Source organism: Somniosus microcephalus, chromosome 12 (assembly GCF_052327205.1).
Source record: "Somniosus microcephalus isolate GS21.2 chromosome 12, FLI_Smic_1.0, whole genome shotgun sequence".
NCBI lineage: Eukaryota > Metazoa > Chordata > Chondrichthyes > Squaliformes > Somniosidae > Somniosus > Somniosus microcephalus.
Window position 1 is genome coordinate 168,780,663 of NC_140998.1, and position 26,615 is coordinate 168,807,277.

Below are 26,615 nucleotides of genomic sequence, written 5' to 3' on the forward strand. Positions count from 1 at the left end.
AAACGTTTCACCAAAATTGACTTGACACAGGCATATCTACAGATGGAGGTTGAAGAGGCCTCTAAAAAGTATCTCACGATAAATACACACAAAGGCCTGTACCAGTACAATCGACTGGTTTTCGGAGTAGCATCAGCTCCAGCTATCTGGCAAAGAGCTATGGAGCAAGTCCTCCAAGGGATTCCGGGGACTCAATGCTACCTAGACGACATCCTTGTAACAGGAGAAAACGACAACGAACGCCGTGCCAATTTGGAGCAGGTGCTCACTAGGCGGAGAGAACGGGGCCTACTAGCAAATCGCCCCAAGTGCGAATTTTTCCAGAAACAACTATCATATTGTGGCCACATAATTAACGAGGAAGGGTTGTATAAGTCACCTGAAAAAATTGAAGCGGTCATAAAAGCCCCAGCACCTGAAAATGTCTCACAATTAAGGTCGTTCCTGGGATTGATAAGTTATCATAAATTTTTACCGAACTTGTCAACTCTTCTGCACCGTCTAAACGAACTGCTACAAACGGGAGTAATTTGGAAATGGAGCGAAGACTGTAAACGTGCCTTCCATAAATGCAAAGGCTTGATCACGTCCAAGGAAGTTTTGGCTTATTACAACCCATCACTGCCAATCAGACTGGCGTGTGATGCATCCCCTTACGGCGTAGGAGCGGTATTATCGCATAGATTCCCTGATGGCTCGGAGCGGCCGATAGCTTTTGTATCACGCTCATTGAACTCAGCTAAGCGTAACTATGCCCAGATCGACAGGGAAGCACTCAGCCTGGTATGGGGAGTGAAGAAATTCAACCATTACCTACATGGACAAAAATTTACCTTGTTGACTGACCATCAACCCCTCGTCTCCATATTCAACCCTAAAAAGGGTGTTCCCATTATGACAGCGCAAAGGCTACAGAGGTGGTCCCTTTTCCTAGGGGCACACCAATATGACGTAGAATACAAAGGATCAAAACAGCATGGGAATGCTGACGATTTATCGCGCCTACCGTTGCCAACGGTAGAAGAGGCACCTACAGTAGACCCAGTGGAGATGTTCCACTCAACCATAGTGGAATGTCTACCAGTAACAAATTTTGCCATTGAAAAGGAAACGAGAAATGACCCGACTCTCTCACGAGTCTACGATTTAACGGTGAAGGGATGGCCAGCACATGGCGAACCACCGTTGCCAGCATTCTCGCAAAGAGAACAGCTGTCAGTGTGCCGAGGAACCTTGATGTGTGGATCCAGAGTGGTGATTCCACCCAAACTCCAAGATAAAGTGCTAAAGGAGCTTCACGAGGGGCATCTGGGTGGAGTGAAAATGAAGAACCTAGCCAGAGCGTTTGTGTGGTAGCCAGGTATCGATGGAGACATCGAAGAAATGACCAAGAGCTGCCTAGGATGCCAGAAGGTCCAAAACGCCCCACCACAAGCCCCTTTACATCCATGGGAGTGGCCCTCATCTCCATGGCAAAGGGTACACATCGACTTTGCTGGTCCATTTATGGACTCAATGTCCTTAATCGCGGTTGATGCACACTCCAAGTGGCCGGAGATAATAAAGATGTCCTCCACCACCACAGACAAAACCATCACAGTATTAAGGACCATATTTGCCAGGAATGGGCTGCCTGAACAGATCTGTTCTGATAATGGACCGCAATTTGTGTCCGAAGAATTCAGGAAGTTCTTAAAAAACAATGGGGTTAAGCACTACACGTCCGCCCCATACCATCCCGCCACCAGTGGATTGGCTGAAAGGTTTGTCCAGACCTTCAAGAAGGCCATAAAGGCCATGGGTAATGAAGACATAAAACTTCAGCATAAGGTAGATAACTTCTTGTTTGCATACAGGAATGCAACACGTGGTTACAAACCAAACTCCCGCCATGATGTTCTTCAATAGAAGCCTAAGATGCCGGCTGGATTTGATCAAGCCAAACATCAGAAGGGACGTGGAGAACCGGCAATTTCAAGGCATGAATGAAAGGCTAACTAGAACCTTCCAGATAGATCAACAAGTTTTGGCCCAGGACTACCGTACCGAGAAATGGCAGCCTGGAACTATTTGCACACGACTAGGACCGCTGATGCATACCGTGGACATTGGAGAAAGCATAATAAGGCGCTATGCTGACCAGATCATAGAGTCATCCGAAAAGGGACAACCTACACCACAACTCTATACGCCTAATGATGAAGTAGAGACCCATAGTATCTACCTCCGATCCGGTGATACTGGAACCAGATGAACCCGACACTGGCATTCAAGCCGAATCAGCCTTGCCAAAAGAACCTACTACACCACCGAGGCGTTATCCGGACCGAGTCAGGAAACCTCCAGAGAGACTGACTTATAATTGATTAACTACAGCAAATGTGTAGATTATTGTTCTTGTAACATGTTAATTAATGATTACTTAAAATATTATGCACTGGTTGTCTAAAAGGGGAGGAATTGTGGTGTATGTGCCTTTAAGAGCCCCCTGTGTACTGTAATGCCGGTAATGACCACTCGGGCTATATAAACCTGTATATTGTCTTGTATCTGTTAGTTCACCTCCAGACTTTGTTCAGTAAACACCTGTGAAAACCAACTCCTGCCTTCCGTGTCTCCATTAACACACGGATACAACAGAGGGTTTTAAGACCATTGATAATGGAGAAAAGCCAGGGTTTATCTTTGTTTTCCAGGATAATCATGGCGTAGTGAGCAGTTTTGGCTGAGGAGACTTTGCCCTGACAGTGTTTGATTTAGTCCAGCCAGACCTGGTGATGAATGGCTAAACCGTGCGCCATTAACTAAATGCGACGTTCCCCTTCACACTGTGCAATGCGATAGTCTGCACTGAACTAACCACACACATCAGCCTTGACAGTGGCAGCCAGAAGCAGAAGCTCACGTGACAAGCTGGCAGCTACTGAGAGCTGGGAGCTCGTGTGAGTGACAGGCTGGCAGCCATTGAGAGAATGGAGATTGTGATTGTGACAAGCTGGCAGAAATGCGAGACGGCAGAAACACAAGTGCAGATGGTAGATCCAAGATAACTGGAAGTTGCTGTGTTGTTTGAAACAAGGCAGATGTCTTCTTGGTCCTACCTGCAATCTTGCCTGAGCGGTCAGCTGCACAGCCACTCTCCTCCCAGATACCATGTTTGCATTGACCCGAGGAAATAGGCGCTAAGCTCGGCCCTGGTTTCTGACTGAGTCTCCTATATGTCTACAATCACCACCTGCAGCAGCCGCCCCAGGCTCAGCTCCTGTCTCATCCCTTGTCTGGATGTGTGTCGATTTTACTGACCTTGGTTTGCTGGCATTTGCAGTGACACAGTAATGGGGCTCATCACCCCTAATCAGTCAGATCCAGTTCCCGATCCCTGTCCAGTTAACCTTGCTGCGTGAGAGGAACATAGGAACAGGAGTAGGCCATTCAGCCCCTCGAGCCTGCTTCATCATTCAATCAGATCATGGCTGATTACCTCAACTCCATTTACTTACCTTTGCTCGACATTCATTGAAGCACTTATCCAATAAAATCCATTGATCTTAGTCTTGAAAGCTCCAATTGACCAATAATCCACAGCCATTTTGGGGGAAGAGTGTTCCAGATTCCACTGCCCTTTGTGTGAAAGTTTTTTCTGATTTCACTGCTTTAATATTAAGGTCATCCTCGCCCTTGTTCTGGACTCCCCCACCAGGGGAAATAGTTTCTCTCTATCTACCCTATCAAATCCTTTCATCATCTTAAACCCCTCAATTAGATCACCCCTGAATCTTCTATAGTCCAGGGAATATAGAAGATATTCAAGCAGGACTGGGTTTGGTAACGGCGCACTCGACAGTTGAATAGCTAGGCTCTGACATGACGAATGAGCACTTGGGTGAGGCACAGAATGGCAGATCTGTCCGCAGCAGGAATCCCCATTCTTTCCAACAGTCTACAGGGCTGGTTAAGACCATACAGCTCAGAGAGCATGTGCTGTTGTAGTCTAAATGGGTCTTAATCAAACAATGGGCTGCCTTTAAAGAGGAGATGGTTCGGGTATAGTTGAGGTACATTCCCACTAGGGGGAAAGGTAGGGCAACCAAAGCCAGAGCTCCCTGGATGAAGAAAGAGGTAGAGAGTAAGATGAAGCAGAAAAAGGGGGTGTATGACAGATGTCAGGTTGAGAATACAAGTGAGAACCAGGCTGAATATATCAAATTCAGAGGGGAAGTGAAAAAGGAAATGAGGGGCAAAGAGAGCATGAGAATAGATTGGCAGCTAACATAAAAGGAAATCCAAAGGTTTTCTATGGGCATATAAATAGTAAATGCTGGCCTTGCCAGCGACGCCCACATCTCACAAAACAAATTATTTTTTAAAAAAGGTAGTAAGAGGGGTGGGGCCGATTAGGGACCAAAATGGAGACCTACGCATGGAGGCAGAGGGCATGGCTGAGATACTAAATGAGTAATTTTCCTCTGTTTTTACCAAGAAAGATGCTGCCAAAATCATAGCGAAGGAGAAGATAGTTGATATACCGGATGGGATGAAATTTGATAAAAGGAGGTACTAGAAATGCTGGCTGTACTTAAAAGTAGATAAGTCACCAGGACCGGATGGGATGCATCCCAAGATGCTGAGGGAAGTAACGGTGGAAATTGCAGGGGTACTGGCCATAATGTTCCAATCCTCCTTAGACACGGGGGTGGTGCCAGAGGACTGGAGAATTGTAAATGTTACACCCTTGTTCAAAAAAGGGTGCAAGGATAAACCCAGCAACTACAGGCCAGTCAGTTTAACCTCAGTAGTGGGGAAGCTTTTAGAAACAATAATCCGGGTCAAAATTAACAGTCACTTGGACAAGTGTGGATTAATTAAGGAAAGTAGGCATGGATTTGTTAAAGGCAAATCATGTTAAACTAACTTGATTGAGTTTTCTGGTGAGGTAACAGAGGGTTGATGAGGGCAATGCGGTTGATGAGGTGTACGTGGACTTCCAAAAGGCGTTTGATAAAGTGCCACATAATTCACTTGCCAGTAAAGTTGAAGCCCATGGAATAAAAGGGACAGTGGCAGCATGGATATGAAATTGGCTAAGTGACAGGAAACAGAGAGTAGTGGTGAACAGTTGTTTATCGGACTGGAGGAAGGTACACTGGTGTTCCCCAGGGGTCGGTGCTAGGACCACTGCTTTTCTTGATATATGTTAATGACTTGGACTTGGGTTTACAGGGCAAAATTTGCATATAGTGACCAGTGAGGAGGATAGCGATAGACTTCAAGAGGACATAAATAAGTTGGTGGAATGTGTGGATACGTGGCAGATGAAATTGAACGCAGAAAAGTGCAAAGTGACACATTTTGGTAGGAAAAACGAGGAAACTAAAGGGTACAATCCTAAAGGGGATGCATGAACAGAGAGACCTGGGTGGGGGGGGTATATTTGCATAAATTGTTGAAGGTGGCGGGGCAGGCTGAGAAAGCAGTTAAAAAAGCATACAGGATCCTGGGTTTCATAAATAGAGGCATAGAGTACAAAAGCAAGGAAGCTATGATGAACCTTTATAAAACACTGGTTCGGCCTCAACTGGAGTATTGCGCCCAATTCTAGGTACTGCACTTTAGGAAGGATGTGAAGGCCTTAGAGAGGGTGCAGAAAAGATTTACCAGAATGGTTCCAGGGATGAGGGACTTCAGTTACGTGGAGACTGGAGAAGCTGAGGCTGTTCTTCTTAGAGCAGAGAAGGTCGAGAGGAGATTTAATAGAGGTGTTCAAAATCATGAGGGGTCTAGACAGAGTAGAGAGAAACTATTCCCATTGGTGGAAGGGTCGAGAACCAGAGGACACAGATTTAAGGTGATTGGCAAAAGAACCAAAGGTGACATGAGGAAAAACTTTTTTACGTAGCGAGTGGTTAGGATCTGGAATGCACTGCCTGGGAGGCTGGTGGAGGCAAATTCAATCGTGGCTTTCAAAAGGGAATTGAATAAGTATCTGAAGGAAAAAGATCTGCAGGGCTACGGGGAATGGGCAGGGGAGTGGGACTAGCTTAAGTGTTCTTGCAGAGAGCTGGCATGAGCTCGACGGGACGAATAGCCCCTTCTGTGCTGTAACCATTCTATGATTCTATTCTATGGGGTAGAGGAGCAAAGGGATCTTGGGGGTACAGATACACAAATCACTTGTAAGGCCATAAAAAAAAAAGCAAACCAAGCACTGGGGATCATTTCTAGAGGGATAGAATTGAAAAGCAGGGTAGTTATGTTAAAATTATATAGAACCTTAGTTAGACCACACTTGAGTACTGTGAACAGTTCTGGTCTCCATGTTATAAAAATGATATAGAGGCACTGGGGAATGTGCAAAACAGATTCACAAGGATGATACCAGATCTGAGAGGTTATACCGGTCAGGAAAGATTGAACAGGTTGGGGCTCTTTTCTCTAGAAAAGAGAAGGCTGAGGGGTGACATGATAGGTCTTTAAAATTATGAAATGGTTTGATAGGGTAGACACTGAGAAAATGTTTCCACTTATGGGGAGACCAAAATTAGTGGCCATAATTATAATAGTCACTAATAAATCCAATAGGGAATTCAAGAGAAACTTTTTTACCCAGAAAGTGGAATGCACTACCACAGAGTAGTTGAGGCAAACAGCAGAGATGCATTTAAGGAGAAGTTGGAAAACACATGAGGGAGAAGGGAATAGAAAGGTATGCAGATAGGGTTAGATGAAGTGAGGTGGGAGGAGGCCAGTGGGTCGAATGGCACGTTTCTGTGCTGTAGACTCAATGTAATTCTATATATGGCAGAGTAGCGGTTATGTTGCTGGACTAGTAATCCAGAGGCCTGGACTGTTAATCTTCAAATTTAAATTCCACCATAAAAGTTTGAAATTTTGAATTCAGTTCAAAAGAAAATCTGGAAATAAAAAGCTGCGAGCAGTAAAAGTGAGTATGAAACTGTTGGATTGTTGTAAAAGCCCAACTAGTTTAGCTCTGAACTCTCATGTTTCTCCAGTTTCTCCGATCTCCCATGATACCTCCGTGCTCATCTTGTCCATGAGACCCACTTCCTGCTCCCTTGACCCTATTCCCACCAAACTGCTGACCACCCAACTTCCTTTTCTGGCCCCCATGTTAGCCAACATTGTTAACGGTTCTCGCCGCAGGTACTGTACTTCTCTCCTTCAAATCTGCCGTCATCACCCCCTCCTTCAAAAAAAACAGCCCTTGACCCCTCTGTCCTTGCAAACTACCGCCCTATCTCGCCAATGTCCCTGAACGTGTTGTTGTCTCCCAAATCCGTGCCCATCTTTCCCGCAATTCCATTTTTGAATCCCTCCCATCAGATTTCCGCCCTTGCCACAGCACCGAAACGGTTCTCAAAGTCACAAATGACATCCTTTGTGACTGTGACAAAGGTAAACTATCCCTCCTCGTCCTTCTTGACTTGTCTGCAGCCTTTGACACAGTTGACTACTCCATCCTTCTCAAACGCCTCTCCACCGTTGTCCAGCTGGGTGGGACTGCACTCGCCTGGTTCCATTCTTATCTATCTAGTCGTAGCCAGAGAATCACCTGCAATGGCTTCTCTTCCTGCTCCCGCATCTTTACCTCTGGTGTCCCCCAAGGATCTATCCTGGGCCCCTCCTATTTGTCATCTACATGTTGCTCCTTGGTGACATCATCCGCAACACAGCGTCAGTTTCCACATGTACGCTGACAACACCCAGCTCTACCTCACTACCTCTTCTCTCGACCCCTCCACAGTCTCTAAATTGTCAGACTGCTTGTCCGGCCTACAGCTCTGGATGAGCAGAAATTTTCTCCAATTAAATATTGGGAAGACCGAAGCCATTGTTTTCGGTCCCCGCCACAAACTCCGTTCCCTAGCCACTGACTCCATCCCTCTCCCTAACATCTGTCAGCGGCAGCAGCGGCTGTGGGTGAAAATAAAGGTCAGTGATTTTCAGGCCCAGTCGAGCAGCGGCAGCGGCAACAGAATTCGAGACTGACATCACAGTACAGAAAGTGACGCTGGTGCAGGGGAAGCAGCTGATTGGGTGAGTACAGCCAGCTGAGTATTGATACTCTATAGTTTGACAGTTATGGCTAATAGTTATTAAGGTTTAGAAGGTCTTAATTTTGTGGTTTATAGTTGCTATGGTCTCTGTTGTGTAGCAGGGAGTGCTAGTAAACAAGAGCCCTTGAGTATATCATGTAATTGTAGGGTAGTTAGTGGTATTGATGTGATTTAATTTAATTTAAATTAAGTAAGTCATAGCAGTGCAGCTCGGCCCTGTGGCATGCTCCTCCTGCACTATGTGGAAAATCAGGGACACTTCCTGTGTTCCGGACGACCATGTGTGCAGGAAGTGTATCCAGCTGCAGCTACTGGCAGACCGCATTGTGGCGCTGGAGCTGCGAATGGATACATACTGGCGCATTCACAATGCTGAGGATGTCGTGGATAGCACATTTAATCAGTTGGTCACACCGCAGGTAAAGGCTGCACAGGCAGGAAGGGAATGGGTGACCGCCACTCAGAGTAGTAGGTGCAGGCAGGCAGTGCAGGGGTCCCCTGTGGCCTTCCCTCTCTCAAACAGATATACCAATTTGGATATGGTTGAGGAAGATAGCTTATTGGGGGAAGGCAGCAGCAGCCAACTTCCTGCAACGTGGGTGGTTCTGCTGCACAGGACGGGAGGAAAAAGAGCGGGAGAGCTATCGTGATAGGGGATTCTATTGTAAGGGGAATAGATAGGCTTTTCTGCGGCCAGGATTGTATGTTGCCTCCCTGGTGCAAGGGTCAAGGATGTCTTGGAGCGGCTGCAGGGCATTCTGGAGGGGGAGGGTGAACAGCCAATTGTCAGTGCATATAGGTACCAACGATCTAGGTAAAAAAACAGGATGAGGTCCTAAAAGCTGAATATAGGGAGTTAGGAGGTAAATTAAAACATAGGGCCTCAAAGGTAGTAATCTCAGGGTTGCTACCAGTGCCATGTGCTAGTCAGAGTAGAAATAGGATATTTCAGATGAATACGTGGCTAGAGGAATGGTGCGAGGGGAAGGGATTCAAATTCCTGGGATATTGGACCCGGTTCTGAGGGAGGTGGGACCAGTACAAACTGGACGGTTTACACCTGGGCAGGACCGATGTCCTAGGGGGGAGTGTTTGCTAGTGCTCTTGGGGAGGGTTTAAACTAAAATGGCAGGGATTTGGGAACCTGTGCAGGGAGACAGAGGAAAGGGAAGCAAGGATAGAAGCAAAAGACAGGAAGGAGGAAAGCAAAAGTGGAAGGCAGAGAAATCAAGGGTTTAAATGAAACATGGCCACAGTAAATAATAATTCTAAAAGGTCCGAGTGTGTTAAAAAACAAGCCTGAAGGCTTTGTGTCTTAATGCGAGGAGCATTCGTAATAAGGTGGATGAATTAGCTGCGCAAATAGATGTAAACGGATATAATTTAATTGGGATTACGGACACATGGCTCCAGGGTGACCAGGGCTGGGAATTCAACATCCAGGGGTATTCAATATTCAGGAAAGACAGGCGAAAAGGAGGTGGGGTAGCATTGCTGGTTAAAGAGATTAACACAATAGTAAGGAAGGATATTAGCTTTGATGATGTGGAATCTGTATGGGTAGAGCTGAGAAATACCATGGGGCAGAAAACGTTAGTGGGAGTTGTATACATACTCCCAAGCAGCAATGCTGAGGTTTGGGATAGCATTAAATGGGAAATTGGAGACGCGTGCAATAAGGGCACAGCAGTTATCATGGGTGACTTTACATATAAATTGGGCTAACCAAATTAGTAACAATACTTTGGAGGAGGAATTCCTGGAGTGTATACGGGATGGTTTCCTGGACCAATATGTCGAGGAACCAACTAGAGATCAGGCCATCTTAGACTGGGTGTTATGTAATGAGAAAGGGTTAATTAGCAATCTTGTTGTGCAAGGCCCCTTGGGGCGGAGTGATCATAATATGATCGAATTCCTCATTAAGTGAATAATAGTGAAGTATTTGACTCAGAGACTAGGGTCCTGAAGACTCAGACTAGGAAACTACGATGGTATGAGGCGTGAGTTGGCTAGGATGGATTGGGGAACATTACTTAAAGGATTGACGGTGGATAGGCAATGGCAAACATTTAAAGATCGCATGGATGAACTACAGAATTTGTTCATCCCTGTATGGCATAAAAATGAAACAAAAAAGGTGACTCAACCGTGGCCAACAAGGGAAATTAAGGATAGCATAACATTCAAGGAGAGGACATATAAATTGGCCAGAAAAAGCAGCAAGCCTGAGGATTGGGAGCAGTTTAGGATTCAGCAAAGGAGGACAAAGGGATTAATTAAGAGGGGGAAAACAGAATATGAGTGTAAGCTTGCAGGGAACATAAAAACTGACTGTAAAAGCTTCTAGATATGTGAAGAGAAAAAGATTGGTGAAGTCAAGCGTAGGTCCCTTGCAGTCAGAATCAGGGGAATTTATAATGGGGAACAAAGAAATGGTAGACCAATTAAATACATACTTTGGTTCTGTCTTCACAAAGGAGGACACAAATAACCTCCCAGGGATGTCGGGGAACATAGGGTCGAATGAGAGGGAGGAATTGAATGAAATCAGTATTTGTAGGGAAATGGTGTTAGGGAAATTGAAGGGATTGAAGGCTGATAAATCCCCAGGGCCTGATAATCTACATCCTAGGGTACTTAAGGAAGTGGCCCTAGAAATAGTAGATGCATTGCTGGTCATCTTCCAAAATTCTATAGACTCTGGAACAGTTCCCATGGATTGGAGGGTAGCTAATGTAATCCCACTATTTAAAAAAGGTGGTAGAGAGAAAACGAGGAATTATAGACCGGTAAGCCTGACATCAGTAGTGGGGAAAATGCTAGAGTCCATTATTAAAGATGTAATAGCAGAGCACTTGGAAAACAGTGACCGGATCGGACAAAGCCAACATGAATTTACAAAAGGTAAATCGTGCTTGACTAATCTACTGCAATTTTTTGAGGATGTAATTGGTAGGATAAGGGAGAACCAGTGGATGTGGTGTATTTGGACTTTCAGAAGGTTTTCGATAAGGTCCCGCATAAGAGATTAGTGTGCAAAGTTAAAGCACATGGAATTGGGGATAAGGTACTGACTTGGATAGAGAACTGGTTGGCAGACAGGAAGCAGAGTTGGAATAAACGGGTCTTTTTCCAAGTGGCAGGCAGTGACTAGTGGGGTACCGCAGGGATCGGTGCTAGGACCTCAGCTATTCACAATATATATTAATGATCTAGACGAGGGAAATAGATGTAATATCTCCAAGTTTGCCGACAACACAAAGCTGGCTGGGCGTGTGTGCTGTGAGGAAGATGCTGAGAAACTCCAGGATGATTTGGACAGGTTGGGTGATTGGGCAGAAGCATGGCAGATGCAGTATAATGTGGATAAATGCAAGGTTATCCACTTTGGTGGCAAAAACAGGAAGGCAGATTATTATCTGAACGGCAACAGATTGGGAGGAGCGGAAGTGCAACGAGACCTGGGTGTCCTTGTGCACCAGTCGCTGAAGGTAAGCATGCAGGTGGTTAAGAAGGCAAATGGTATGTTGACCTTCATAGCGAGAGGATTCGAGTACAGGAACAAGGAAGTCTTGCTGCAGTTGTACAGGGCCTTGGTGAGACCACACCTTGAGTACTGTGTGCAGTTTTGGTCACCTTATCTGAGGAAGGATGTTCTTGCCATGGAAGGAGTGCAGCGAAGATTCACCAGACTGATACCTGGGATGGCAAGAATGACGTATGGAGAGAGATTGGGTTGATTAGGCTTATATTCGCTAGAGTTTAGAAGAGGGGATCTCATTGAAGCTTATAAAATTCTAACAGGACTAGACAGACTAGATGCAGGAAGGATGTTCCCGATGACGGGGGAGTCCAGAACCAGAGGTCACAGTCTAAGGATAAGGGGTAAGCCATTTCGGACAGAGATGAGGAGGAATTTCTTCACCCAGAGAGAGTGGTGAACCTGTGGAATTCTCTACCACAGAAGGCAGTTGAGGCCAATTCATTAAATATATTCAAGAAGGAGTTAGATATATTTCTTAAGGCTAAAGGGATCAAGGTAGAAAGCAGGGACAGGGTACTGAATTTGGATGATCAGCCATGATCTCATTAAATGGCAGAACAGGCTCGAGGGGCCGAATGGCCTACTCCTGCTCCTATCTTCTATGTTTTTATGTATGAGGCTGAACCACACTGTTCGCAACCTTGGTGCCATATTTGACCCTGAAATGAGCTTCCGACCACATATCCGCAGCATAACAAAGACCGCCTATTTCCACCTCTGTAACATCGCCCGCCTCCGCCCTTGCCTCAGCTCATCCGCTGCTGAAACCCTCATCCATGCCATTGTTACCTCTAGACTATTCCAATGCACTCCTGGCTGGCATCCCACATTCCACCCTACGTAAACTTGAGGTCATCCAAAACTTGGCTGTCTGTGTCCTAACTCGCACCAAGTACCATGCGCCCATCACCCCTGTGCTCGCTCACCTACATTGGCCCCCAGTTAAGCAGTGCCTCAATTTCAAATTTCTCACCCATGTTTTCAAATCACTCCATGGCCTCTTCCCCCCTTCCTATCTCTGTAATCTCCTTCAGCCCCACAACCCCGCCCACCCCGGCTGAGATACCTGCGCTCCTCTAATTCTGCCCTCGAGGATCCGATGAAAATCGCTCAACCTTTGGTGGCCGTGCCGTCTGTTGCCTGGGCCCTAAGCTCTGGAATTCTCTGCCTAAACCTCTCCGCCTCGCTACCTCTCTTTCCTCCTTTAAGACGCTACTTAAAACCTACCTCTTTGACCAAGCTTTTGGTCACCTGCCCTAATTTATCCTTAGGTGGCTTGGTGTCAAATTTTTTGTCTTAAAATACTCCTGTGCAGCACCTTGGGACGTTTTACTACGTTAAAGGCACTATATAAATGCAAGTTGTTGTTACTTCCATGGGGGGGGGGGGGGGGGAAGTTTCATTTCCAGAGACACGTTTCAGAAACTAAAAATTGACTGGCAACTTTTCTTTTATAAAAAAGACACACATTTTCCAGTGAGGCTAAAATCAGAACTGAACACTGAACAGAAACTGGATTTAAAATGACCAGCCAGACAGTGGATTAGCACTTTATTAACAACACTACCATGTAGTGGCAGGAATACAGTACTACAAGAGTACATTGTTTTCAGTTTCATATATCTTGCTGTTTGTTAAATTGACTCGGAGCACATTCACAATACAACCGCCCTGCAAACATTTGAAGCGATTACGCTCCACCCTCGACTGAAATTAATGCCAGTACAGGGTAAATCTTGCTGGTTTAATCTGGGAACGCCTGCAGCCTACTGTGACCCCCCCCCCCCACCCGGATCAAAACACAAACCAAGCCAACAATTTAACCAGTGCCTGGGCTGGGCAGACACGGGTCAATGTAGCTCCAGTCTCGGAGTTTAAACACAAACGAGAGGAGATTTGCTGCAGAACTAAACACAGAAAACGCTGATGGAAATGCACAGTGGGTCATTTGAAGGAGGCAAACAGATTAACGATTCAGGCAGGACATGACCATGCTCACTCTACCTGAAATACTCACCTGGGTTTCTCTTTCAGATGCTGACAGATCAACCGCACACACTCAGTTTTCTGCTTCCCAGGTTTTCCTTGTATTATTCTTTTTTAGAATAGGGGCTGGAAGTGAATGAAAACCCTATCTGGTTTAAGCAGCCAGGGGGTGGTGCAGGGTTCGAAGCTGGGGGGATATCTTAATTACACAAAAGGAGATATTTACAGGGCTCGAGTGATACAGTACTTACACAGCTCTGTGAATGGCAACGGACCCCTGGTACAAACACACGGCTCACTGGGTTACCACTGCATGGATCAGACAAAAACGTACTCTCGGCCAAAGTGAGCCCGAGTGCTGGTGTCACCATCTGAATTCATGAAGTGTTGGCTGCCTTTGTCACGCCTCAATGAGAAGCAGGGCCTGGGGCTTGCTTGACTTGTTTAAACACAGTCCCCTCAATCCAACAGAAACTGCCCCAGTGGCTGCCGCCGCGTGACCAACACCTTATTTACAGAACGGGTGAGCCGACCCATGGAGACTTCTGAAAGAAAACCACCAGGCAGCTCGTGGGAGGGGGTTAAACGGGTGACGGGAATCCGACACTGAAACTGGGAGGAAAACAATTACTTACCATCATTTACAGTGGCCAACAGGCCACATACACTAAACAACCTAGCAGCCAAAACAGGTGTGGCGGGGTGGGCCTCTGTATCCAGCTGTTCATAAATGCAGCTGGCCACCAGATGTTTTCTTCTGCTATGCACTTAAACTACATGTACAAAACACAGCTGTAGAAAAAAAGGTTTCCTGTATACAAGATGTTCTATTGGGAGAGCACTGCTTCAAACAGAGCTCATCAAATGCACAAATCAAACTGTCCCCTCAGATGAACTCTAGTCTCAATCCCCATTTAAAATTTAAAAAAAGACTGCAGACCTACTGAGTGGGATCACTTTGCAGCCAAGCACTAAAGAATGACAGAAAGCAGCACTCAACTTACTTTTACTAAAGGAAAAAAAAAAAAAATCACCAGGAGTTTTTTTTTATACAATGGCCGTCCTGCCTGATCAGAGACGGGCGGCCGGGCTCAGTCTTTCAATGTCCGCTTGCTGCACTCATCTGCTACCAGTGAGACACATGCAAAGAATTGCAGCAGCAGTCTGGCCATGCTCAGATCAGCCCTCGACGCTTCTTGTAGTCCTCCAGGTTTAGGGATCGCCTTGGGGTCCCATCTTTAACGGACGGAGTCTTTGAGCTCACCGACAACGACTTGGATTCTAGGCCAAGACAGAAAGGAAAGAGGGTCACTGTACAGCTACAACAAGAACAGCTTGCATTTATGTAGCGTCTTTAACATAGTAAATGTCCCAAGGTGCTTCACAGGAGTGTAATCAGATAAAATTTGACACCGAGCCACACAAGGAGATATTAGGACAGGTGACCAAAAGCTTGGTTAAAGAGGTAGATTTTAAGGAGCATCTTAAAGGAGAGGCAAAGAAGCGGAGAGATTTAGGGAGGGAATTCCAGACCTTACGGCAGTGGTGGGCAAAATGCGGCCCGCGGCCACACCACCAAGGCCTGGATTCGAGGCCGAGCATCCACTGCACCTGACCCCACCCCACGTAACGTCAGGAGACGGGTCATTGTCTCCGAGGCAGCAGGGGAGACATAACCAAAACCAGAGGCGAGCAAATCAAATCTGCCGCTCGCTGCATCAATGTGTCGTTGCTATAACCTCCCCTTTCAAGTTTGCAAAAATAAATTAACAATATTAACACTGTGCGGTGTAGGGGGCCTTCTGCTGTTTGCACTAGTATCTGCAGCACCAGAGTCGGAAACGTCTGAACCGATTACGGGAAAATAGAAACTTGCTGCATTATCTGCAGCTTCTAAATCAACAAAGTTATTCGCACCCGAAACCGCAGTTTCTGCTCCGTCACTGCAACGTGAAAGACGAGTTACTCACGGTTCGTGGGTTCAGTTTACGTAAATCTGTGCAAAGTTTCCAGATAAATACACGATAACAATATTTTATATAAAATAACACCACTGGCAGCATGACTCGGAATGGACACAATCCAATCGATTGGAAGATTGTTTACTTCGAACTTTTGTTAAAAACTTGCAGCGAGTTTTTAGTCTCAACTCGTCTCTGAAGGAATTTTATCGACTAATTCAAAATGAGTCCTTGGCTCGCTTTCATTCCAGTGAGTTATAAAATGCTATTTTTGTTTATTGGTGCAAGGTGTCTGAATTCAGCAGGGGTACCACCCGTTTCCTGGCGTAACTCTGGCACAGGCCCAGTTACGTCGGGGGTCCCTGCCGTTTCCTCCGTAAAGAGCGGGGCAGCTTCTAGCCCAGTACTGGGCAAAATATAGCCCGCGGGCCCGCTGGACGGGACAGAAATAGAACGCGAGCCTGAGCTCCGGCTGCACATTAATCCGAGTCGAGTCACGGCTGCTCATCTCAATGACTCTTACCGAAGAAAGAGTCATGTGCGTCTTTCCTCTCCTGGTACCCAGAGTACGATGGCAGGGGGTCCTCATCGCTGTCTTAGATACGGGAGTGGATCTCCGAGCACAAGGACTCCAGGTAAATTGAGTTGGCCTGTTTTAAATTTACCAATTTAACACTTTGCTCTCAACAATGGGTGCGTTCCCTTTAAATTTGCTGCGCGGTATCTCTTCCAGCAGCAGGAGCTGGTGTGCGGCCTGCACGGGGCCTCGCAATTAGTGCGTGACTGCGCACCTTAGGGGGAACATTGGTTTGCCGCCCTCAACAACTCACTAAAACTTGTTAAGTGGCCCTCCAGCCCAAATAATTGCCCACCCCTGGCTTCGGGCCTAGGTAGCTGAAGGCACGGCCGCCAATGGTGGCGTGATGAAAATCGGGGATGCGCAAGAGACCAGAATTGGAGGAGCGCAGAGATCTCGGAGGGTTGTAGGGCTGGAGGAGGTTATAGAGGTAGGGAACGGCGAGGCCACGGAGGGAATGAAGACACAGATGAGAATTTTTAAATCGAGGTGTTGCCGGACCGGAAGCCAATGTAGGTAAGTGAGTTACAGGGGTGATGGATAAACGAGACTTAAGGGGTCGGACCAAGCAGGCCTTCAGATTACAGTATGTGAATTTCGTGCTCAAGGCGAGTGCTGGGAAATGGGACACCATCCACTACAAGGGCTCAGTGTTACCATCACGATCACTCAGATACAGCACAGGTTAGATACAGAGTAAAGCTCCCTCTACACTGTCCCATCAAACACTCCCAGGGCAGGTACAGCACGGGTTAGATACAGAGTAAAGCTCCCTCTACACTGTCCCATCAAACACTCCCAGGGCAGGTACAGCACAGGTTAGATACAGAGTAAAGCTCCCTCTACACTGTCCCATCAAACACTCCCAGGGCAGGTACAGCACGGGTTAGATACAGAGTAAAGCTCCCTCTACACTGTCTCATCAAACACTCCCAGGGCAGGTACAGCACGGGTTAGATACAGCGTAAAGCTCCCTCTACACTGTCCCATGAAAACACTCCCAGGGCAGGTACAGCACGGGTTAGGTACAGAGTAAAGCTCCCTCTACACTTTCCCATTAAACATGCCTAGCACAGGTATGGGCATTGACTTTCACTGGCTTGACTCCCTGTAGGAAGAGGCCGGTGTCGGGAGCAGCAGCAAAGTAGTGAGTATTTAAACTCACTTTCGCGGGCTTTTTCTCAAAGGCCGGTCAATCTCGCAGTCCGGCAGCGGCGTTCCAGAGCCATGCCATGATTCAAAAAGTGACACGGGCAAGAGGAAGCAGCTGATTGGGTGAGTACAGCCAGGTGAGTATTTATACTACTCTATAGTTTGACAGTTAAAGGCTAATAGTTAATAAAGTTTAGACAGTCTTAATTTTTGTGGTTATAGTTTCTAAGGTCTCTGTTGTGTATTGGGGAGTGCTAGTAACTAAAGGTCCTTGAGTATATCATTTAATTGTAGTATAATTGGTGGTATTGATTTGATTTAATTGAAGGGCAAGTCATGACAGCACAGCTCGGCCCCGTGGCATGCTCCTCCTGCACTATGTGGGAAATCAGGGACACTTCCCGTGTCCCTGACGACCATGTGTGCGGGAAGTGTATCCAGCTGCAGCTACTGGAAGACCGCACTGCGGCGCTGGAGCTGCGAATGGATACATACTGGAGCGTTCGCGATGCTGAGGACATTGTGGATAGCACGTTTAATCAGTTGGTCACACCGCAGGTAAAGGCTGCACAGGCAGGAAGGGAATGGGTGACCGCCAGGCAGAGGGGTCCCCTGTGGCCACCCCCCTCTCAAACAGATATACCAATTTGGATATTGTTGAGGGAGATGGCTTATCGGGGGAAAGCAGCAGCAGCCAACTTCCTGGCACCATGGGTGGCTCTGCTGCACAGGACGGGAGGAAAAAGAGCGCGAGAGCTATAGTAATAGGGGATTCTATTGCAAGGGGGATAGGCGTTTCTGCGGCCGCAAACGAGACTCCAGCATGGTATGTTGCCTCCCTGGTGCAAGGGTCAAGGATGTCTTGGAGTGGTTTCAGGGCATTCTGGAGGGGGAGGGTGAACAGCCAGTTGTCGTGGTGCATATAGGTACCAACGATATAGGTAAAAACTGGAATGAGGTCCTAAAAGCTGAATATAGGGAGTTAGGAGGTAAATTAATAGGACCTCAAAAGGTAGTAATCTCAGGATTGCTATCAGTGCCATGTGCTAGTCAGAGTAGAAATAGAAGGATATTTCAGATGGATACGTGGCTAGAGGAATGGTGCAAGGGGGAGGGATTCAAATTCCTGGGACATTGGAACCGGTCCTGGGGGAGGTGGGACCAGTACAAACTGGACGGTTTGCACCTGGGCAGGACTGGGATGGATGTCCTAGGGGGGAGTGTTTGCTCGTGCTATTGGGGAGGGTTTAAACTAAAATGGCAGGGGGTTGGGAACCTGTGCAGGGAGACAGAGGAAAGGGAAGCAAGGATAGAAGCAAAAGACAGGAAGGAGGAAAGCAAAAGTGGAAGTCAGAGAAATCAAGGGTTTAAATCAAACATGGCCACAGTAAATAATAATTCTAAAAGGTCTAAGAGTGTTAAAAAAAAAAACAAGCCTGAAGGCTTTGTGTCTTAATGCGAGGAGCATTCGTAATAAGGTGCATGAATTAGCTGCGCAAATAGATGTAAACGGATAAGATTTAATTAGGATTACGGAGACATGACTCCAGGGTGACCAAGGCTGAGAATTCAACATCCAGGGGTATTCAATATTCAGGAAAGACAGGCAAAAAGGAAAAGGAGGTGGGGTAGCATTGCTGGTTAAAGAGGAGATTAACACAATACTGTCGTAAGGAAGGATATTAGCTCTGATGATGTGGAATCTGTGAGAAATACCATGGGGCAGAAAACGTTAGTGGGAGTTGTATACAGACCCCCAAACAGTAATGCTGAGGTTGGGGATGGCATTAAATGGGAAATTAGAGACATGTGCAATAAGGGCACAGCAGTTATCATGGGTGACTTTAATCTACATATAGATTAGGCTAACCAAATTAGTAACAATACTTTAGAGGAGGAATTCCTGGAGCGTTTACAGGATGGTTTCCTGGACCAATATGTCAAGAAACCAACTAGAGATCAGGCCATCTTAGACTGGGTATTATGTAAGGAGAAAGGATTAATTAGCAATCTTGTTGTGCGAGGCCCCTTGGGGAGGAGCGATCATAATATGATCGAATTCTTCATTAAGTGAATAAGTATTTGACTCAGAGACTAGGGTCCTGAATTTAAATAAAGGAAACTACGATGGTATGAGGCGCGAGTTGGCTAGGATGGATTGGGGAATGTTACTTAAAGGGTTGACGGTGGATAGACAATTGCAAACATTTAAAGATCGCATGGATGAACTACAGAATTTGTTCATCCCAGTTTGGCATAAAAATAAAACAAAAAAGGTGACTCAACCGTGGCTAACAAGGGAAATTAGGGATAGCATAAGATCCAAGGAGAGGACATATAAATTGGCCAGAAAAAGCAGTAAACCTGAGGATTGGGAGCAGTTTAGGATTCAACAGAGGAGGATAAAGGGATTAATTAAGAAGGGGAAAATAGAATGAGAGTAAGCTTGCAGGGAACATAAAAACTGACTGTAAAAGTTTCTATAGATATATGTGAAGAGAAAAAGATTGGTGAAGTCAAGCGTAGGTCCCTTGCAGTCAGAACCAGGGGAATTTATAATGGGGAACAAAGAAATGGCAGACCAATTAAATACATACTTTGGTTCTGTCTTCACAAAGGAGGACACAAATAACCTCCCAGAGATGTCGGGGAACATAGGATCTGATGAAAGGGAGGAACTGAAAGAAATCAGTATTTGTAGGGAAATGGTGTTAGGGAAATTGATGTGATTGAAGGCCGATAAATCCCCAGGGCCTGATAATCTACATCCTACGGTACTTAAAGAAGTGACCCTAGAAATAGTATATGCATTGCTGGTCATCTTCCAAAATTCTATAGACTCTGGAACAGTTCCCATGGATTGGAGGGTAGCTAATGTTACCCCACTATTCATAAAATTCTGACAGGACTAGACAGACTAGATGCAGGATGTTCCCGATGGTCGGGGAGTCCAGAACCAGGGGTCACAGTCTAAAGATAAGGGGTAAGCCATTGAGGACTGAGATGAGGAGGAATTTCTTCACCCAGAGAGTGGTGAACCTGTGGAATTCTCTACCACAGAAGGCAGTTGAGGCCAATTCATTAAATATATTCAAGAAGGAGTTGGATATATTTCTTAAGGCTAAAGGGATCAAGGGATATGGGGAGAAGTCAGGGACAGGGTACTGAGTTTGGATGATCAGCCATGATCTCATTGAATGGCGGAGCAGGCTCGAGGGGCCGAATGGCCTACTCCTGCTCCTATCTTCTATGTTACAGTAGTGTAGTGGTTATGTAACTGGAATAGTAAAACAGAGAACACGAGTTCAAATCCCACCACAGCAATTTGAGAATTCAAATGCAGTTTTGTCAAGTTGTCAGCCTTGGCTCAGTGGTAATACTCTATCCTCCAAGTCAGAAGGTTGTGGGGTCACTCCAGTTATTTGACTGCATCATTTTAGGCTGACACATGCGCAGTACTGATGGAGCACTACATTGTCAGAGGTGCTGTCTTTCAGCTGAGATGTTAAAACCGAGGCCCTGTCTGCCCTCTCAGGTGGATTTAAAAGATCCCATATAGTACGACAGCGCATTGTAATGGGACTTGAAACAGGCGACAGGCAGCCCAGTCAGACTGGATTGGAGCCATTTTCATTTGCACATTTGTCAATAGGTTAAAACTGGGCATATAGCACCATGTACAAGTCTCTCAGGGGCTCACCTGCATTGGGCACTTGCAGATCGATCTTGATGTCGAAGTCGTGTGCTTTGAAAAGGTCCTCGGAGAGGTCGGAATTGGATTTATTATTGCTGTCCTCCTTCTTACTGCCACCCTGGTCCTGCGAACAAGAACACACACCAGTTACAAACATAGGAATTGCTCAATGAAAAAAGACCATACTCCATTTAGTTTGCTTTCAACCATCCTGGTAGTCACATGATACAATGATAATGGAGTTGATGACTGATCACAGCAATCAATCTATCAATTAGTCTACAACAGACCCAGACATGAGGTGAGGAAAACCCCAGTGATGGAGAGCTTTGGGAACTATCGGTCCAAAGTCAGCTGTTGCTCCCAAACATACTACGCTTACCACACATTATGTCTCAAATTACTCAGATACTGGATCCTAAAATACTAACAAAACTGTGCCCCAGAAATCACTTCTGTTGGATCTCTCTTCTCACTATCCCCTTCCTAAAGTTTTGCCCCTTGCTGGGTACACCTCACAGTACTTGTGCAAGTAAATGTGTAAGACAGCACCGGTGGAACTGCACCCGAAGAGTCAGCACCTTCAGGGGAGATGGGAGAGTATTGAGAACAGAGTAACGTCTCCTTAGAACAGCTTGCGATTTTTAGAGAGGTGCAACTTACAGTTACAATACCAGATAACAGAAACAGCAGAATGGACTGTAGTGCTCCCTTAGAGACTAACACACCACTGATAGAGGTGTACTGGAGAGACAGATAGGACTCAAGGGACACTAAGGGAATCGAGGATTATGGGGATAGGGCAGGAAAGTGGAGTTGAGGTAGAAGATTAGACATGATGTTATTGAATGGCGGAGCAAGTTTGATGGGCTGTGTGACCTACTCCTGCTCCTATTTCTTATGTTCTACATAAGAAGGGTTGCCTGGCAACAACTGGTCCCCAGCAACACCTCAAGCCAGGCCACAAAATCACATGTGCCTGGAACTAGGGAGAGTCGGAACCCTGCTCCCTGACTGATACTCCCCATAGGACCACCCGTAACCCGACATTACTCCTCCTCATTCTCACCGGTTTGTTTAATTCCAGCGGCAGGTCGGTCGTGGATCCGGAGCCATACTTTGCATTCAGATGAGCAATGATCGCAGCCTGAACAGCAGGATCCCGGGACTGAGGGAAACACAAGCAGAGACAGCATCGTAAAGTATCGCCACAGAGAGACAGCAACGTAAATCCTCCCCGCAGAGACAGCATCGTAAACCCTCCCCGCACAGAGACAGCATCGTAAACACCCCCTAGAGAGACAGCATCGTAAACCCTCCCCGCACAGAGACAGCATCGTAAACCCCCCCTAGAGAGACAGCATCGTAAACCCTCCCCGCACAGAGACAGCATCGTAAACCCTCCCTGCAGAGACAGCATTGTAAACCCTCCCTGCAGAGACAGCATCGTAAACCCTCCCCGCAGAGACAGCATCGTAAACCCTCCCTGCACAGAGACAGCATCGTAAACCCCCCCCGCACAGAGACAGCATCGTTAAACCCCCCCCGCACAGAGACAGCATCGTAAACCCTCCCCGCACAGAGACAGCATCGTAAATCCTCCCCGCAGACAGCATCGTAAACCCTCCCTGCAGAGACAGCATCGTAAACCCTCCCTGCACAGAGACAGCATCGTAAACCCTCCCCGCACAGAGACAGCATCGTAAACCCTCCCCGCAGAGACAGCAGCGTAAACCCTCCCCGCACAGAGACAGCATCGTAAGCCCCCCCTAGAGACAGCATCGTAAACCCTCCCCGCACAGAGACAGCATCGTAAATCCTCCCCGCAGAGACAGCATCGTAAACCCTCCCCACACAGAGACAGCATCGTAAACCCTCCCCGCACAGAGACAGCATCGTAAACCCTCCCCACACAGAGACAGCATCGTAAACCCTCCCCGCACAGAGACAGCATCGTAAACCCTCCCCGCACAGAGACAGTATCGTAAACCCCCCCTAGAGACAGCATCGTAAACCCTCCCCGCACAGACAGCATCGTAAACCCTCCCCGCACAGAGACAGCATCGTAAACCCTCCCCGCAGAGACAGCATCGTAAGCCCCCCCTAGAGAGACAGCATCGTAAACCCTCCCCGCAGAGACAGCATCGTAAATCCTCCCCGCGGAGACAGCATCGTAAACCCTCCCCGCACAGAGACAGCATCGTAAATCCTCCCCGCAGAGACAGCATCGTAAACCCTCCCCGCACAGAGACAGCATCGTAAACCCTCCCCGCAGACAGCATTGTAAACTCTCCCCGCAGAGACAGCAGCGTAAACCCTCCCCTCACAGAGAGCATCGTAAACCCTCCCTGATCAAACAGCATCGTAAATTCTCACTGACAGCGCGTAAACCCTCAATGTTCAGACAACATTGTAAAACCGCACAGAGATAGCATTGTAAAACCGCACAGAGATAGCATTGTAAATCATGACCGCCGACAGCATCCGTCAAGCGGCCTTACATTGGAGACGATGGTGGGTTGACATTGGCGCCTGGTGAAGGGGTCCATCTGCTTGGTTCTCTCGCTCTGGACCTCAGCCTGCAGAGAAAGGGAGATAGCCTCCATTAAAGTTACCTCCTCACGTCAGAAGCTATTCCACTCACCACCCCGCCACCACTCATTAGATTCCAATGCGCCAAATGTTGAACCACTTGTAAAGCGCGAGTCAAAAACTTCTGTGCAGCACCAAGACGTTGGGAAAAATGTGCACTGGAACCTCAGTCATCGAGGCAAAGTACTCCAAAAGACATGACAGCAACTCAGCCTCAGGCCTTCCAAGTACTATTGCGCCATTCTTCTGTTGCTCACATTCTATGTAGCACCAGGTCCCTCCCACTCACCCATCACCACCCCCCGTCTTCGCTGACTGACATTGGCTCTTGGTCCCCCAACACCTCAGATTTAAAACTCCCATCCGTGTTAAAATCCCTCCATGGTCTCACCCCTCCCTATTTCTCTAACCTCCTACAACCCCTCCCCGTCCCCCAAACTCTGATCCTCCAACTAGCCTCTAGTGCACCTTCCCACACCTTTGCTCCACCGTTGGCGGCCGTGTCTTCAGCTGCCTAAGCTCCAAGCTCTTTAATTTACTCCCTAAAGCTTTCCACCTCTCTCTCTCCTCCTTCAAGACCTTCCTTAAAACCCACCTTTCTGACCAAGTTTTAGTCACCCCCAGTATCCCCTCCTTTGGCCCAATGTCCATTTTTTCCTTGTGCCTCTGAAGTGCCTGGGCACATTTATTTTCCCCATGTTAGAGACGCTATATGAATGCAAGTGGTTATAGAATCTCTCAGCACAGAAGGAGGCCATTCGACCCATCGTACCCGTGCTGGTTCTTGAAAGAGCTATCCAATTAGTCCCACTACCCTGCTCTTTCCCCATAGCCTTGCAAATTCTTCCTTTTCAACTTTTGAAAGGTGAAGATTGAATCTACTTCCTCCACCCTTTCAGGCAATGCAACTCACTGCATAAACAAAAGGTCTCCTCATTGCCCCTCTGGTTGTTGGGGCTTTATTAATTGCTTGCCTGGACAGACATTCTAAATGTGCTCCTCTCATCTTGGTGATCCAGCAAACAAGAGGAATATGTTACCGAGAGGACAATCAGCCCTCAATTACTTGCAAAGCTTGTGCGGTAAAGGCTGTAAGTACCCAAGTCACACACACAAAGCAGAAGACCACAAGCCAATCCTCAGTCGGGTCAACTAGGTCTTAGCCGGGAGGTCAATGTTATAAACGTCTGTGCTAGATATTCTCTCGGGTTCAGTGTCACCAGCCTCTCCCATAAGCGGACCTTGCGTTCCCTACGATCAGGCCTTTACCCGTACTGCCATACAACATCTGGTCATACACCAACGTGTCTCAGGGTTTTAACAATGAAATCCCTCGTTACACAAACTGGACACTGTGATCGCCTCAACCCCACATATATTTCTGGCACCCGCTGAAGGGCGGACTGATGAACACAAGTGGGACGAGGCCAGTGGTTAAACTAACATATGAACAAAACGTGTAGAGTAACTTTTAGCCTATTTAGTAACACTCCGTGTAATGTATCAAATAACAAAAGCACACAATATCCCTGCTAGTTGGCTAAATACACTTTTTTGACCAACAGTTTCTCAAACTCATCAGCATGAAACCGAAGCAGGGAGTTCCCGTTATCTGTGACTGGCTCTCTTTCTAGATTTCTGCAGACTGCGGCCTTTCCTAGCTGAACAGGAAGTCAAAGGTTTGGCTGCTGACTATCCTCTCAGCTCTCCATGCCAAAGTACTGGCCAGTCACGAATCCAATTAAAATTCTGCCCTCTGAGGTATGGGTCTTTGTCCACTTTCGTCTGCTGGGTTCACATGAATGAAGCCATTCCAACTAATTATGCGTGAATGTTTACTGGAATGTGTTAATGAACCCCCATTGTCTCAAGCTGATGTGTTGCAACGGGATTATAACTTCTATGCAAAATATAATTAATTAAACCCCTTCTCCCCCAACTTTCACCCCACCCCTTCTGAAAGTAATAATTGTTGCTGGGCACAGGTACCAGAGGTACTCATTGCCCTTTGGTACCTCAACCAAGTGGCCAGCCCTCATGAGCGAGTCTAGATAAGTGTTGACGGGCTGTTTGACTATGAAGGACATCACAGCACACGTCACTAGAAAGTGATCAGGGGGAACCCTGGTTGATTTTTTTCTCCGTAACCCAGTGGCACTGAGGTCAACTGTAGCCAATGTGAAATCAGCAATCTCAGCATGTAGTGGGGATCAAACCCGAGACCTTCTGGTCTTCAATATATCTCAACTTAAGTGCTTTCAAATCAGTAGCAAATAAATAGTTACCCAACAACAGCACTTACCAGCAAAGCCTTCTCAGACTCGACAATGTTCCACTCTCTGTTCCTCTGATTTATGTAGCTGAGAGAAAGGAACAACGGGGTTTTAATAGAGACACTTGTAAAACAAACCAACACTTGGCTGTTCTGTGAGGTGCACAGTCATCTCCAAGGCCAGTTTCAAATTCCGGTTGGAATGAAGGATGGTTTTGCGAGTAAGGTGCAAGCTTATCCCCAGACACATTTGGGCTCAGTGATCCTGAACCTGTGGAGCCTCGGGCCTTGCACATCAGCATTTGACCTGGGGCACAGGCTCAGGCATCTGCCAATCATAGGAAGGCAGCAGCCTGTGCTGGGCCCTCTCTAAAGCCTCAGTATCCTTCCGATAGTGTGGAGCCCAATGCACTCTAACCAAGGTCATAAGGTTTTAGATCAGCTCATCACGACCTCTTAGCTTTTATATTCCATCCCGCACAAGAAAGCAAAATATTGTCGGCACGGGCACAATGGCCTCCTTCTGTGCAGTATGATTCTATGATAATATTCTATTCATTTTTTTTTATGGCCTCATCAACTTGAGGTGGTGCTTTTAATGTCCAGTAAACCTGTACTCTCAAAATCCCTCTGCTCTTGCACACCACCGAGCCTATCATTCACAGTATAATTACTGCTTTTTTCAAACTCAATGCATCACCTCACATTTACTAACCATGGGGTTAATGTGGTGTGAGGAAATACAAAGATGAAGACTTG

At 46.8% G+C, this 26,615-nt stretch overlaps 1 protein-coding gene across 1 annotated transcript in view; it reads right to left on the bottom strand.

The window, feature by feature from the left end:
* Nucleotides 1–13,160: 13,160 nt before the first annotated feature.
* Nucleotides 13,161–26,615, bottom strand: part of rtf1 (RTF1 homolog, Paf1/RNA polymerase II complex component) — a gene marked incomplete at its 5' end in the record, with an annotated part of 47,837 nt that continues 34,382 nt past the window's right edge. Inside the window, 5 exons of the mRNA XM_086003815.1 lie at nt 13,161–14,889; nt 20,999–21,116; nt 22,062–22,160; nt 23,494–23,571; nt 25,887–25,944. Of these exons, the coding sequence (XP_085859941.1) occupies nt 14,783–14,889; nt 20,999–21,116; nt 22,062–22,160; nt 23,494–23,571; nt 25,887–25,944 (460 nt within the window). The remainder of the gene's footprint in view (nt 14,890–20,998; nt 21,117–22,061; nt 22,161–23,493; nt 23,572–25,886; nt 25,945–26,615) is intronic.